The 17281-nt window shown below is 39.0% G+C and overlaps 1 protein-coding gene across 2 annotated transcripts in view; it reads right to left on the reverse strand.

Annotated features, from left to right (window-relative positions):
* LOC126349494 (telomerase-binding protein EST1A) overlaps positions 1-17281 on the reverse strand; it is a 321638-nt gene that overhangs the window by 32323 nt on the left and 272034 nt on the right. For both annotated transcript variants that reach the window (XM_050002435.1, XM_050002434.1), the window contains 6 exons: positions 5173-5381; positions 4071-4144; positions 903-1000; positions 668-771; positions 383-553; positions 105-293 (listed from right to left, as the gene is read on the reverse strand). In XM_050002435.1, coding sequence (XP_049858392.1) covers positions 105-293; positions 383-553; positions 668-771; positions 903-1000; positions 4071-4144; positions 5173-5381 — 845 coding nt within the window. The remainder of the gene's footprint in view (positions 1-104; positions 294-382; positions 554-667; positions 772-902; positions 1001-4070; positions 4145-5172; positions 5382-17281) is intronic.

Raw genomic sequence — 17281 nt, forward strand, 5'->3', positions numbered from 1 at the left:
CAAAAGAAAGGAAAGTGGAGCATGGAAGGGGAAGGGGAAGGGAGGGGGTGAGGAAGAAGGAGAGCACCAATGTAAACAGCCTGAAAAGTATACGAGGTACTCACCTGAACATACTGGCGATACTGCTGCTGACTGTAAGAATCCCTCTCTAGTTGCTCTTTGCGATTCAGCAAGTTCCTCATATCTTGACTCATGCTATTCAATGATACATCTGAGTCACCAGTAGCTGCAGCAGCCCCATCTTCATCATCCTCATCATCACTGAAGCTTTCCATTCGCAAGTCAGGTGTCAGCTACAAGTCAAATTAGTTGCATTAAAATCCAGAGGAATTTTACCATGGGCTTAGAGTAAAAGTAACGTCACCTGATAGAGGTAATTCACCTGCGCCCCAGTCAATAGGGTACCAGAACCCAATGTGTCTACAACGGACACATATTCACTGGTTTCCCCATCGATCTTCTGAAGCTTCAGTACAGGAGGATCAACACCACAGAGAAACTCTGAGCCAAAGAATACTATTCTCTGAATCCTAAGCACAACTTGCGCCATTTCCTGCAAAAACAATTTATTTAATATTGTTAAATCCAAAATTAAAATTTCTGTATTATACACTAAGAAGTAACTTCAAGAACGTATCAGATCTCGATTACAGAAATACAAGCTCACCATGTCCGTGTCATTGGGAGTATAATAGTTCTCAGGTACATTGTACATTAAAGGAGTGAAGCCACTTAAGGTAGCATCTTCAGGAAGTTTCACCATTTCATACCCTTGAGAACAAAAAATGTACACAGATTAGACTCCGAAGTACTGCCACAATTAAGAATGGCTACAGAAAACTAGGATCAAAGATAACCATTAGTGAAGATTTATGGATGCTAAAACCAATGCAGTGTCTTACCTTCACATGGGTTCTGTACAAGGTCAACATGTGGAAGCCTCAAACGTTCTAACATGTTGACTAATGTTGCTACTCTGCTCCAAGCATCACCCCCTGGGCTGCAATACACAGAAAAAAAATTATCACCTGCATATTATGTATCTCCAAAAAGTGGACATCATCACTGTCTAACTTGACACTGAATATGCCAGTTGTGTGTTAATGAGAAGCCTCTTTTCCATTCCTTTGCATAAGAATCTGATCTGTGGGTGCAAAAAACCACCAGTTTATTGTACATGAAACTCAAGCACCCTTTTGTCTGTTACAAAAGTGTAATTCAAACAATTTCTAAAACAGTTTTTTAGAGGCTACATATCATTCCAATGTCTTCAAAGCAGGGAATTTAACCTGTAATTATGAAATACTTCCAAAAATTTTACAATTTTTTTGCCACTGATAATCACTATAGAATGCAAACTATTATGTCCTACCAGAAATAAACCGAATCCAGTAAAGTCATTCCAAACTAAAACTAACATATAGCACACACATTCTGTGCAATCTAACCAGCAACAACACAAAAAGAACTACTAAAGCTCTAATTTTTAGATCATTTCCCAAGGCCTTAAAGCCAAACTGTAGAATCACTGTCATACAAACTGATCAGACTTCTTTTCACACTATTTATAATATTTCATATAACTTTACTTAGGGCATCTGAATATTTACATTATAACCATAGTCCCTAAGCTTTTAAGTGTTACTAACAAAATTACATAAGCAAAATCAGTGCCAAATTTATCAAAAAATGACAATTTGTTAACAGCTACATCTAAAATGACTACTCTGTGATTTGCACTTTATGTGCTTGGTTCATGAAACCACTTTCAGGCTATTTCTCTATGGTTTCATTACCGAAAAGCAAATGAGAAAGACAAATATTAAATCTTCCTGTGGAAGCTCTGATTTCTCTTATTTTATTGCGATTGTTGTTTCTCGCTATACAGGTGGGAGTTAACAAAACCATTTTCACATTCAGAGGAGATAGTTGGTAACTGAAATTTTATGGAAAGACTTGCCTGCATCAAAAGAGGCTTTTGTTTTAATGATTACCACCCCAGGTCACATATTGTACCTATTTTGTGAGAGTGCCAATATGAGCTGTCTTCCTTTGAACTTTTTCGATGTTCTCAGTCAGTCCTACCTGGAAGTGATACCACACCACAGCAACCCGAAGAGGACACATAAGCATAGTGCAGGCAGTCTCTCTGATAGATCTGGTGCATCTTCATCTAAGTTTTCTACCAATGAAATGGTTCACATTTCCCACAGCATTATCTATGTGACTGTTCCAGTTTTTAAGTTGTTTGTGCTTGTAATTCTAGATATTTAGTTGAACTAACATCCTTTAGATTTGTATAATTTATCCTGTAACTGGAATATAATATTGCCCACTAAACTGTAAATGACAGAATCATCCATAAACAATTCAAGAGAGCTGCTGAAATTGTCTCCTAAATCATTTCCAAAGATTATAAACAGCAGAGGTCCTACAACACTTCCTTGGGGAATGCCAGATATCACTCTATTACTTTCCATCAATTACTACGAACTGTGACCTTTCTGACAGGAAATCGTTAAATCCAGTTGCACAACTGAGGTGATGGTCGGTAGGCAAGCAATTTGATTACAAGTCGCTACTTTCTTACAAACTTCGCTGATATGGAAGGTAAAGCTCTTTTAAAGAAAACTGTACAAGCCAAACACTGCAATGATCCACCAAGAAAGTCTTGGTTCTGAAGTAGTAGGGACATGTACTAAATGCACTGTCAGTGTAGCACTTCTCTGCTTACTGGTATCACTGTAAAAGCACAACTGAGCTGATGCTGACTTTTTAGGTAGAGTGAAGATGATTCATTTGCTTAAAAAGTGTGGGGTAATGATGTGCTTACTGAATTGTCGTCTTTCCGAAAACACTAAGGTAGTGAAAGAAACATAGAGACCTTTACCATGCCAAATGAATTACCTTCCAACTCATTAAGCATCTTCAGCATTTACTACTGTGCCCTTGTGCTAACATAGATACACTTTCTTGCGGAGTTGGTTGGGGAGAGATACTATTATGTTATGATCAGGAAAGACAATTGGCTATTTAACTTATCATGAGTAGAGATTTAAGTTTCATCACATGATTTTTTTTCCCGGTACACCATATTCACTTAGCTTCAGCTCCAAAAAATTTGTGCACTTCAGTCAGTAGAAAAAACAGCCTAAAGGTTGACATTTTTATGTCACATAATGTTATTCTGTAAAGGAATTAGTGGTATCCCCATGTAATCAAAATATTTCTATAATTATAGCAAAGGAATGAATGTAAGCAAAAAACAGGAGGATTACATTCAACATATTATGTTTAGCTTTATATCTCACTACATTAATATTAACCGTTAACAATTCTGAAATACTTCCAATCTGTCAAGTACTTCTCTGTGCATCATATACATAGTAACATCCAAGGACAGTTTCTAAGCCAAGAAGTAATGGACTGTGATTTTTACCCACTACTCCCATAAATGCAGTAATTATTCCTAGCATAGTCTCAATTCACGTCAATGTATTTTGTACAATAATTTTTCAGATTCGAACCCGATAATGCGATTTTGTGGCTGCATCAACCCTTTCACTCAACTCAAACCTTTTTGTAAATACAAATTTCTATAAACGTGCTGAGTCAGCAAGTGCAGTCTCTGGTGAATTATTGGACATTCATATTTCAAATACTTCTAGATTCCCATCTTATGACCTGTTTGCAGCTACAAACACGGATTACAATAACCCTCAAGCACACTGTCTTGTGCATATTTAAAATTTTATGTATCCTTTATTCTCTGTTTCAATGAACAATGTCAAATGATCTCTTCTTTAACATCACACTCAAACAACTAAAGTATTACTACTATTGCTGGTCACAAATCTATAAAAGGAAGATCTGCCATCTATGATCACATAGCTTGTCAGAAAATTACACACAGGGGAAGGGGGCTCTGAAGATGAAAAAAGATAAAATGGTAAAACTTTGTACAGGAGTTGCCTCCTCCTCCTCCTCCTCCTCTTCTTTACCAAACCAAAATCATGCTGTCTTTATCACATCAGATGCAACTGTGTGTAATCTGTTGGTTGTACACTTACCCAACTCGATAGTCAGAGCAACATGGTGGAGGGTTCCACACTGCACTATGGCACAGCAGCCAGTCACACCACACCTACAGAAACATAACAGATCCGATATATAGCTGAGATTACAAAAACCAGAAAATGAAAAACTAAAGCTAGTAGATGAGTTTTGACATTTGAGCAGTAAAGTAGTTGATAGGGGAAAAAGTATATGATCTAATATGCAGCCTGGCAAAAGTATTTTTGAAAAAGAAAACTTATTCACAACAAATATAAATTCAAGTAATAGGAAGGCTTCCTCTGAAGGTACTTGTCTGTAGTGTTGTCTTGTACAGAAATAAAACACTTCATGCAAGAAGCGAATATAGGCTTTTGAAAGTTAGTGCTACAGAAGGGTGCTGAAGATTAGGTGGGTTGATCAAATAACTTATGGGGAGGTATCAAACTGAGTCAGAGAGAAAAGGAATTTGTGGCACAATTTGAGTATTTGTGGCACAATTTGACTAAAAGAAGGGATTGGTTGGTAGGACACATCTTAAGACAACGAAGCATTGTCAGTTTGGTAATGGAGGGAAGTGTGGATGGTTAAAACTGTAGAGAAAAACAGTGAGCAGGTTCAAATGGATGTAAGTTGCAGCAGATATGCAGAGGTTTGCATGGGGATAGACTAGTGTGAAGAGCTGTGTCACACCAGTCTTCAAACTGAAGACCACAACAAGACCACAACAAAGCTTGCCTTCGGCATGCTGAAATATAAGGATCTTAAATCTGACACTTCAGCTGTACATTAATCTCAAGACACTTCTACATAGCGAAAATAATCTAACATTCACTCAAACACAAAAAAATTAACTCTTCAAAAACTATCACAATGGATCTGAAAACTTACTGAAATTGACTGAAAATGATGATTTCCATATTCATAAAGCATATGATTGAAAAAGTTAGTGACAACACTGAAACTGAACGGAATCTTACACTGTGTGTGTGTGTGTGTGTGTGTGGGGGGGGGGGGGGGGGGGGGGGCGGTGATCAACGTATTAACAGCCCTTCGAGTCAGCAAATGCAGAAACTGTAATAGCTGCTTATTTCCACCAATGTCCTCATCAAGACTGACCTTCACAGCAGGCAACAAGATCTGTAAGTCCTCACTGGAGACAAGTCGGCTAGCGCCACCACCAACAGTACCAGCACCAGCACCACCCGCACCGTCCACATCTCGCAGAAGGTCAATGCATTTCTCTAGTATGAGGCTGAACATTTCCAGTGATACAACCAGTGCACTCTCTTGTACAGCTGGTCGATAACCTGGCTCCAACTGGGAATCTGTAAAAGAGAATGCTTAAGTTAGAGAATTCTGATCAAACAAACTTTGGCTTATCACATGCTGTCCACTCCCCTACATCTAAACATTCTTAACAATGAAACTGCTAATGTGTGGCATGATGATAAGATGACATGAGAAACTGGATTACGTTATCCAGAGTAATAATACAGTCAAATATCTATACTAATAATAAATCTGTAAAACCATTATGTCTTTCTGTCTGTGAACACACTAATCTCTAGAACTACTACATGAATTTTGATGGGGTTTTTGCAGATAACTTTGGATAGTTTGGGATGCCGTATAGGCTTTAGGTCATGAAAACCTAATAACGGAAAAAATGTGATTTAAATTTTTACTAAAACACTCTTGTCTGTGTGTCTTGTCTGTCTGTCTGAACGTTCTAATCTTCAAAACTAATAGATGGATTTTTATGGGGTTCCACCTGGTAACTTCATTGTAGCTATGGGCAACTTATAGTAGCATTTTATCAAAATCAGGTCACAGAAGAAAAATAGATATTTATACACATTATAAAAATGTATGTATGTATGTTCCACATGTCCACCAAATGGTTAAGAATCACTTACCTATGAAAGCGGTGGGGGGTAAGAAAGAAGTGCAGGCCACAATATGAAAATATCCAATTTTTTCCCTCCAATATTTGAGAATAAGAGCACTCGGTGACTTGAAATAAACGTTACACATAATTTCAAATCTTTGCAAAACTTTTTCTTATTGACCCCCCCCCCCCCCCAATATAACGGTGAAAGGAAAAAAGTTAAATCACTTTACATTTTCACTATTCACACAGTAAAACTGCTGCATCAGGCACAATATCATGAAGTTTACATACTGCTTCTTTCCTACTAACTTTCACAACACATTTAGCAGACAGTATCCCCAATATGCTGCTGACTGTACCTACAAAATTATATCATTGTATGAAACAGTTCACTGAAGGTATGAGGGAAGGAGGAGATGTACAGAGAGTGAGAGATGGGGGGAGGAGGCATTAGACTAAAGGAAAGAAGATACTGACAGGAGAGTAGAGGAGGGATGTACGGAGAGGGCTGAGGAGGAGATGGGCAAAGAAGAGGTGAGCAGCAGATGGACATGGAGGAGGGGATGGAGGAGGTGAACAGAGAAGAGGGGGAGAAGGAGATGGAAAGAGAGGGGGCTGAGGAGATGAACTAATACACAGCCAGGCAATGCTAGTACCCACTGAGACATAAGCACAACTCATCAACTTGAAATACTAATTATAAAAAACATACATAGACAATTTATAGCAACTCATACACAAGGTCACTCCCGTTCCCCTTCCGAGATGGCTCATAATGGGCAAAGGTGTTTCACCGTATTCTCATAAAATGTTGGTATCACCTGCTGCTCTGGTTGAGAGTTCAAAAGCCTCACAACATGCTTCCTCTATTACAGCATTCCCCTCAAATTGATTCATATCACATGAGATGATAAATTTTTCTTATGCACATAACGAAATATGTTTCAGAGACATCATCTACAACTATGTGCTTACTCTACAAGTAATGTTTGAGAGGCATGTAAACCAAGCACTGGTATCATTTCTTATGGCTTTTGGTCCACTTGCGGTGGTGTGTGAGATGAACATGTCTCTGTAAGACCTCAAATTTCTCTAACCTTTCTGTTGTGGCCACTGTACAATAGATATGTGGGAGGCTGTAATATAAATCCAATCAATCTTAGAATATAATTTTTTGAGGAACTTTGGGTAAGAATTGCTGAAACATCCATCCTTTTTTTTGGAATATCAGTAACTTTTTTCACTGCACCATAATGGGTTTTGTTGAGTGTATCTTTGAAATACTTGACTCATGGAAAAAGCATGTGACATATCATACAATTCATCTTGGAATGATCTCACTCTCTTCCACTAATCTTGCATGGAAAGATTCACACTGATGACACTTCACAATTAAAGTTTCTAACACATTTCACAGCAAAGCCACTTTTCTAAAAATTATTCTTCTTAGCTTAGCATCCATTGTTTACGAGCAAATGCATTTATTGAAACTTTAATTAGTAATTTATTAGTAATGTATATCACGTACTGCAATCAAAAAGTGTACAATTATTTTGTGAGTTTAACATATTTACATTCAGATGTAGCAGCTAATATTTACACCTCCACATGTTGTGTAATGCTTTGTTACTGTAAAACAGACATAGTTCCAAAACTTCCTAGACGCAATGAAACATCAAAGCAAGAAATGAAGCATCAATTAAACCCAGAAATAAAACTCAATCAAACCAGTGCGTGAAAGCTGTTCACACTGCACCACTTACCGAAGTATTTTTTGACAAGAAAATGGGATTCTTCTCACTGGTGGATTTCATAAGGGTAAGCTATAACTAAAGAAGCCACACAAATCTGTAGAGTCACAATCATGAAAAAATGGATGAAAAGAGGCCTGCTCTGTACAAGTGAAAATATTTTAGCAATCGGAAAATTGAGGAACTTTGGGTATGAATTGCTGAAACATCCATCCTAGATACACTACTTGGCAACTGCACAGCCCAGTTATGGAAATCTGTGACTTGAAAATGTTTTGAGTCCCGTGAAGAAGTTACAGTAGCCACAGATAGGTATTTTGCAAATCTCAATGAAGATGCAATGGACAAAGTCGACTTCCCTACAAAGGAGACTGCAATGAAAAATATGTGACTCTTATACTTGAAAAAACATAAAAATATTACACATTTACATAAATCATGATTAGATATGATCTTATCACACTTTCCTGAGATATAAAGCTGTCATATCCACCCAAATGTTGGTTTTAATATCATGGAGGGACATACAGTTAACTTAGACTCGCAACCATGGTGCAACTCAGCATTTTTCACACAACTTATTCTTGTCTGCGCTATGAAATACTGTACCACAAGATTTAAAATATCAGAAGAATATTACCAAAGCACCTAGAAATAGAATAGTGCATTGTCGTAAATATATATATTTTAAATTTATGTACAAAACACAAGTCCCCCCCCCCCCCCCCAAAAAAAATCAAGATATAACCATCATATCTCATCAGGTGAATTACTTAGTAGCACTAATGGAAGCAGAGATGAAAAACTTTTAGAGATCAGATTATAAACATCAAAATCCTCAAAATAATATCCTTTCAGATTAGAAGGGCTCATAAAATTACATAGGGCAAGAAAGGGATAATATACATTGCCAGAGGTGAAAGAATCGATGGATGAAAGAAGTGATAAGTAACAGATGAATATCCTAGGACTGACTAAGGATCGAACCCTAGCTTGTTGGATCCATAATCTGGCACTTGGCCAATGAACCTCTTCCTCAAATATAACCATTGTCAACACACTTATGACAATCTCTGCCCACTGACGACAACATTACTGAAGTCTCTGTTTCGGTCATACCAAATGTACTAATATAACTGACCCTTCATTATAAAAGGATTTATTTTGTTACCTAAGAGATAATATGTAACTATATCAATTTTTTTGGGTGTGCATGAACTGAGGTGCCATTACATATAGCCTTACTAGCTTGTGAACAATTAGACAAGAAGTACACAGGTAATTCAACATCACCAATATACGTCTGTCTGTGGAGCTGCACACCTGTTCTATGCTCTTTATCAGTCACGTGTGATCCTACACTGCTCCAATGACTTTCAATAAACAGCTGTTGCAAAAGGGGCCAGTTTTGTTTTGGTCATCACTCTTACAAATGGTGTTTTTTCAGAGATACTTTGTTAAAAATCAGACATGTGGTTTGATGCTGCCTCCACAACAAGAGCCACAGTTTTAAGGTATCAAATGAGGAACTGTATGGTTTTGGTTCAAGATCGATACAATAACAAATCATAGAAGGAACAGATGTTGAAACTGTGGAGTCAACTGAGGCACGAAAAGACACAGAACACTTTTTAAAGAAGCAGACCGAAAAAAGGAATAAAGATTTCGATGAAAGTGGAACAACACAAGAAGGAACAACATTCGTGAAGAATGAAAGAAGTGTGGACTCCAAAGGAAACTGTAGCTGAAAACCATGTAACAGAAACAATGCTGATTTGCAATACCCTCCATAAGCGTTACTCGGAAGGGAGGAATCATAAATGACCAAATGTGGAATAGCAAGATCAAGAACAAGTCCTGGTTGAACACTATGATTCTTAATTAGTATTGGTAACTTATACCTCGAGTAATTTTGACCAGTCTCTCAGTACTACAGTCATACTGCACGATTTAAATGGAATTTTGGTGGCCTTTTGGCAACAGATGCAATTGACGAAATTTCTGAAACACAAATCAAATAAAGTTTCGTATCACTAACAACAAAAGAGAACCTGGGGCAGTGAATCACCTTCCTAAAAATTTGATACATCCACAATAATCATACACGTCAAAAATCAAAATTTGGCAGACTCCCTACACTTAACCTGATACAGTGCTCTACATCTCCTACATTCTAAACTTACTCATAAAATATGAGATCACCAGTAATAGCCACAATTTGCACATCATCACACTGGTACCATACATACAGTCCAGGCTACTCCCTGACAGAATAAGGCGCTTTGCATCATTAACGTCTATAAACTGAAATTAAACCATAATAACCTTCCCCGTCTAGCTATTTATGTTGTATATTTGTGTATTTATTATATAGTGCAACAAAAATGAGAACCCACATATTGTCTAATTCCAATGTCTCACCTTTAAATTCTAGTTCTCACTATAAAATCTGTTCTTTACAAATGTGACATGCAACCAATAGATAAAAAAAAACAAAATACTCTTCATTATTAATTTCTCATACACTATTTTTATTTCATATTAGTTTTCTTTAACAATAATTCGTGTCATTCTAAAAATGTCCATATACAGAAATGACAATAATGCACTTTCATCCCACTGCAAAATAACTTAATAGTTTTATAAAGATATATCAATAAATGCCACCCCCTCCCAAACAATGGACCTTGCCAATACAGATAGCCGTAGCGTAGGCGCAACCAGGATGGAGAGGTACTTGTTCATATGCCAGACAAGTGTGTGGTTCCTGAAGAGGGGCACCAGCCTTTTCAGTAGTTACAGGTGCAACAGTCTGGATGATTGACTGATTTGGCCTTGAAACATCATCCAAAATGGCCTTGCTGTGCGGTACTGCAAATTGCTGGAAGCAAGGGGAAACTACAGCTGTAATTTTTCTTGAGGGCACGCAGCTTTACTGTATGGTTAAACGATAAAGGCATCCTCTTGGGTAATATACTCTACAGGTAAAATAGTTAACCATGTCATTACCACAAGAAACAAAACTGGTGTTCTATTGATCGGAGCATGGACTGTCAGATCCCTTAATCAGGCAGGTAGGTTAGAAAATTTAAAAGGGAAGCAGACAAATTAAAGTTAGACATAATGGGAACTATGTGAAGTTCGGCGGCAGGATGAACAGGACATCTGGTCAAGTGAGTACAGGCTTGTAAGTACAAAATCAAATAGGGGTAATACAGGACTAGGTTTAATAATGAATAAAAAATAGGAACATGGATAAGCTACTATGAACAGCATAAAGAATGCTTTATTGTAGTCAAGACAGACAAGAGGCCCACACTCACCACAGTTTACATGCCACCTAGCTCTGCAGATGAAGAAAAGATTGAAGAAATGTATAATGAGATAAAACTAATTATTTAGTTAAGGGAGCCCAAACTTTAATAGTTAAGAGGGGCTGGAAAAAAGTAGAGAAGGAAAAGTAGTAGGTGAATATGGATTTAGGGGAAAGGAATGAAAGAGGAAGCCAGCTAGCAGAATTTTGCACAGAGTATAATTTAATCATAGCTAACACTTTGTTTAAGAATCATGAAAGAAGACTCTATACATGGAAAAGATCCTGAGACACCAGAAGGTTTCAGACAGAATATGTAATCGTAAGACAGAGATTTAGGAAGCACATTTTCAATTTTAAGCCCTTTCCAAGGCAGATTGACAAGAATGGGGAAAGTAATACAGTAGAAGAAGAATGGGTAGCTTTAAGAGATGAAATAGTGAAAGCAGCAGAGGATCAAGTACGTAAAAACATGAGTGCTAGCAGAAGTCCTTGGGCAACACAAGAGATACTGAATTTAATTGATGACGGGAGCAAATGTAAAACTGCAGCGAATTGACGCATGGTGCACGGAATGGCAATTGAATCTCAATGTAGCGAAGTGTAATGTGATGCGAATACATAGAAAGATAGGTCCCTTATCATTTAGCTACAAAATAGCAGGTCAGCAACTGGAAGCAGTTAATTCCATAAATTATCTGGGAGTACGCATTAGGAGTGATTTAAAATGGAATGATCATATGAAGTTGATCGTCGGTAAAGCAGATGCCAGACTGAGATTCATTGGAAGAATCCTAAGGAAATGCAATCCGACAACAAAGGAAGTAGGTTACAGTACGCTTGTTCGCCCAATGCTTGAATACTGCTCAGCAGTGTGGGATCCGCACCAGGTAGGGTTGATAGAAGAGATAGAGAAGATCCAACGGAGAGCAGCGCGCTTCGTTACAGGATCATTTAGTAATTGCGAAAGCGTTACGGAGATGATAGATAAACTCCAGTGGAAGACTCTGCAGGAGAGACGCTCAGTAGCTCGGTACGGGCTTTTGTTAAAGTTTCGAGAACATACCTTCACCGAAGAGTCAAGCAGTATATTGCTCCCTCCTACGTATATCTCGCGAAGAGACCATGAGGATAAAATCAGAGAGATTAGAGCCCACACAGAAGCATACCGACAATCCTTCTTTCCACGTACAATACGAGACTGGAATAGAAGGGAGAACCGATAGAGGTACTCAGGGTACCCTCCGCCACACACCGTCAGGTGGCTTGCGGAGTACGGATGTAGATGTAGATGTAGATGTAGAAATGAAGCAGGCACAAAGGAATACAAATGTCTAAAATATGAGATCAGCAGGAAGTGCAGAATGGCTGGAGCACAAATGTAAGGATGTAGAAGCATGTTATGTATCACTAGCGGTAAGATAGATGCTGCCTACACGAAAATGGAAGAAACCTTTTGAGAAAAAAATAAATAAATTAAAATAAAAATTAAAAAAAAACACCTTATAAACATTAAGAGCTCGGATGGAAAACCATCCCAAGCAAAGAAGGGAAAGCTGAAAGGTGGAAGGAGTGTAGAGGGCCTGTACAAGGAAGAAGTACTTAAGGGCAATATTATGAAAATGGAAGAGGACACAGATGATGATGAGAAGGGAGATATGATACTGTGTTAGGAATTTGACAAAGCACTGAAATACCTCTGCTGTTCCTGATCTATATAAATGACCTGGGTGACAATCTGAGCAGTTCCCTTAGGTTGTTCGCAGATGATGCTGTAATTTACCGTCTAGTAAGGTCATTCGAAGACCAGTATCAGTTGCAAAGCGATTTAGAGAAGATTGCTGTATGGTGTGGCAGGTGGCAGTTGACGCTAAATAACGAAAAGTGATCCACATGAGTTCCAAAAGAAATCTGTTGGAATTCGATCACTCGATAAATAGTACAATTCTCAAGGCTGTCAATTCAACTAAGTACCTGGGTGTTAAAATTACGAACAACTTCAGTTGGAAGGATCACATAGATAATATTGTGGGGAAGGCGAGCCAAAGGTTGCGTTTCATTGGCAGGATACTTAGAAGATGCAACAAGTCCACTAAAGAGACAGCTTACACTACACTCGTTTGTCCTCTGTTAGAATATTGCTGCGCGGTGTGGGATCCTTACCAGGTGGGATTGACGGAGGAAATCGAAAGGGTGCAAAAAAGGGCAGCTCATTTTGTATTATCATGTATTAGGGGAGAGAGTGTGGCAGATATGATACACGAGTTGGGATGGAAGTCATTACAGCAAAGACGTTTTTCGTCGCGGCGAGACCTTTTTACGAAATTTCAGTCACCAACTTTCTCTTCCGAACGCGAAAATATTTTGTTGAGCCCAACCTACATAGGTAGGAATGATCATCAAAATAAAATAAGAGAAATCAGAGCTCGAACAGAAAGATTTATGTGTTCGTTTTTCCCGCGCGCTGTTCGGGAGTGGAATAGTAGAGAGATAGTATGATTGTGGTTCATGAACCCTCTGCCAAGCACTTAAATGTGAATTGCAGAGTAGTCATGTAGATGTAGATGTACTTAATTCAAAACAAGTACCCAAGAATATACAATATTTCATTAGTGCTCCTGATAGCTTTGGAATAGCCAAACATGACAAAACTCTACCAGTTGGTGAGCAAAATGTATGAGATGGGGGAAATACCTTCAGACTTCAAGAAGAATATAATAAGCTAATTTCAAGGAAAGCAGGCACTGACATATGTGAGAATTACTGAACTATCAGTTTAATAAGACACGGTTGCAATATACTAACACATATGCTTTACAGAAGAATGAAAAAACTGGTAGAAAGTAACCTCAGCGAAGACCAGTTTGGATTCCAGAGACATGTGGAAATACGTTAAGCTTTTCTCATAGAAGATAGGTTATGGTAAGGCAAATCTATGTTTATTGCATTTGTAGACTTAGAGAAATCTTTTTTCAATGTTGACTGGAATATTTCTCTTTCAAACTCTGAAGGTGGCAGGGGTCAAATACAGGAAGCAAAATGCTCTTTACAATTTGCACAGAAACCAGATGGCAGTTATAGGATTCAAGGGGCACCAAAGGGAAGAAGTGGTTGAGAAGGGAGTGAGACAGGGTTGGAGCCTGTCCCCAATGTTATTCGATCTGTATACTGAGCAAGCAGTATAGGAAATAAAAGATAAATTTGGAGTAGGAACTAAAATCCAGGGAGAAGAAATAAAAACCTGGAGGTTTGCCGATGACACAGTAATTCTGTCAGACACCACATAGGACTTGGAAGTGCAGTTAAACGAAATGGACAGTGTCTTGAAAGGAGGATATAAGATGAACACCAAGAAAAGCAAAACGAGGATAATAGAATGTATTCGAATTAAATCAGGTAATACTGAGGGAATTAGAATGCTCAAGATTAGATGAAAATAACTTAGAAATTAAATGCTGAAATTTAAAGCAAAATTTTATTAGGTTTGTAGTACATCTTATACGAAATGTTTAATATATCAATCCTGATTCGGAATCACTATCACTCGATTGTTTGTTGCTCATTTCTTCATAGAGAGCGTCGTCCTCCGTACCATCTAGTACATTGGATATCGAACATTTTTTTTGCTTGTTGCACTGTCTGATTTGGAACACACTTCCATGCATCATAAATCCATTGGCACACTTGCGACAAACTTGCTCGTTTTACACATCCTGTCGCTTTTGGAAAGCCAGTCTGTGTACATGCGTTTAAGCTTGTCCTTAAATTGTTCAATTATTCAAACAGATGTGAAGCAGTTGTAGAATTGACGTCATCCCGCCAGAAATTACTGCCAAGTCCGTTTGCTTTTCTCTAATTTTCATTAAACTGCAGGTGTTGTACGGCTTGTGCGCGTCTAATACCAACAGACAGCGTAAACAAAGCATTGCGCCAGGATGATGATTACACACACACACACACACACACACACACACACACACACACACACACCTAACCCATTCCAACACCATGTCCTCCGAAAACCACCCAGTTTCATTTGCTCATACAATTACTATTTTTGGAAACACTTCCGATTTCGGTAGTCTTTCGCTTGAAAACTATGGGGGTAAATTATGTCCATCTGCTGTGCAAGCAAGCATGGCGGACATCAGCTGTTTTTCACCCCCTGATATAGGAACACTTATGTCTTTCTTTCCTTTAGCGTCAACCGTATAATTTGATGGCATGTCAAAATATACGGGAGTTTGGTCAGTGTTTCCTATCTGACCAGGAAGGTATTGCTTTTCTGTGCGACACCTAATTATGAAGCGCTGAAATACCCCCAAGTTTTTCTTCATAATTTTTCGGCAGCTTCTGTGCAACTGAAGTTCGCCTCTAAAGTAAAAAACCCCAATGCTTCATAAACAGATCAATCCAGCTGTGCCTAGCCTTAAAGTTTTCGATTTTTTGCTCTCTAACAATTTCATGTGCCTTAATTTTTAAAATTCCGGCGTTCATGGGCAGGAATTTCTGACGCTGTTCCTTAACAAATTAATTTAAAGTCACTGCTAGTGCATGATATCGGTCACACTTTGGCCCACTAAATGCTTTCCTGGTACTTGAACATTCAAATAATTTATCTCTCTGTAGTCGCCATCGCCTGACGTTGCTCTCATCAATCCCGTATCGCAGACCTGCAGCACAATTAGAACTTTGTTCCGCCAAAGAAATAGCTCCCCTTTGAGTCTTTCCCATAGATTAGTACCAACTATTATTCTTGCCTCGTTCAGGTCCATTACATTTTGTTAGACCCTTATATTACAGTAGGACTAGCAACGTGCTTTGCGAGTATTATCCAAACTCAGTTATTATTTGAATGTGTTATCAGCATGGTCCCACTAATTATGCCTTTCAACACTGAGTCTGGTAACTGCATGCTGTTTAGTATGTACCTCAATGCATTATTATTATTATTATTATATCAATGGGAGCATGGAAACATCACGTCATTACCGTTAGGGAAACTGTAATTCAAAACCGAACATTTCACAATTAGCGGTGTTGCGATGAATCATGGAGAACGAAATGTGTCAGAGGAGAAATGCACGTTATGTGGAACAGCGTGCGGGACTGACAGCGTGCTTATATTGTATGCACTGTTCACCAGACAGGGACCAGTTGCGAGCAGAGTTGGGTTGGGTTGTTTTGTGGAAGAAGACCAGACAGCGAGGTCATCGGATTAGGGAAGGACGGGGAAGGAAGTCAGCCGTGCCCTTTGGCAGGAACGATCCCGGCATTTGCCTGGAGCAATTTAGGGAATCACGGAAAACCTAAATCAGGATGGCCGGAAGCGGGACTGAACCGTCTTCCTCCCGATGCGAGCAGAGTAACGCACCCATCACACACTCCAATGTACATGCATACACATATCGAATTTTCTCATTATAACCCTCTAAACCAGTGTGTCAGATTATGGCATACACAAACGATGAATATGTGGATATGTTTCTGGTCCTTGGTGCATCTGATAACTGGGCTGGTGTTGCCGCTCGTGAATATGCTTCTAGATATCCTTGTCGACGCTATCCAGATAAAATGTGTTTCGCCGTCTGGGGCTGCGCCTTCAGGAGTCAGGTTCTCCGCTTCCACCATTGCATGACAGGGTTGTCCACGGACTCGCCATACTCCAGCTACTGAGGAAGCTATTCTGGAGGTCATGCACCAAGAATCTCAGCGAAGTACACGTAGAGTAGCAAGGCAGATGCGTGTCTCGCAATAAACGGTCGTTAACATGCTGCACCCCTATCATCATGCTTTCACGGAACACTTGCATCCTGCAAATCGCCATTAGTGGATGGCATTCTGTGAATGGTTCCAACAACAGCAGGAAGCAAACGATGACCTCGTGAACACCATAATATAGTCGGATGAAGCAACCATCACTCGTGAGGGTGTCTTCAATATGCACAATGCACAACATTGGTGTGGTGTTAAACCACATGACACCCGAGACCGTGGATACTGAGTTTGCATTGGTATCAACACCTGGGCCAGAATATTGGGCAACAGATATTTGGACCACTGTTGCCCGACCGCTTGACTGCACGAACGTATCACGCATTCCCCTAAAACTATCTGTCTGATGTGCGGGAAGATGTTCCACTACATCTTCAGCAGAGGAAATGGTTCCAACACGATGGTGTACCTCCACACCTTGGAATTAATGTGCAACAGTATTTCAACAGACTATTTCCAGGGAAATGGCTTGGACGTGGAGGTCCAGTTGTATGG

Source organism: Schistocerca gregaria, chromosome 1, assembly GCF_023897955.1.
Source record: "Schistocerca gregaria isolate iqSchGreg1 chromosome 1, iqSchGreg1.2, whole genome shotgun sequence".
In the NCBI taxonomy this organism is placed as follows: Eukaryota; Metazoa; Arthropoda; class Insecta; order Orthoptera; family Acrididae; genus Schistocerca; species Schistocerca gregaria.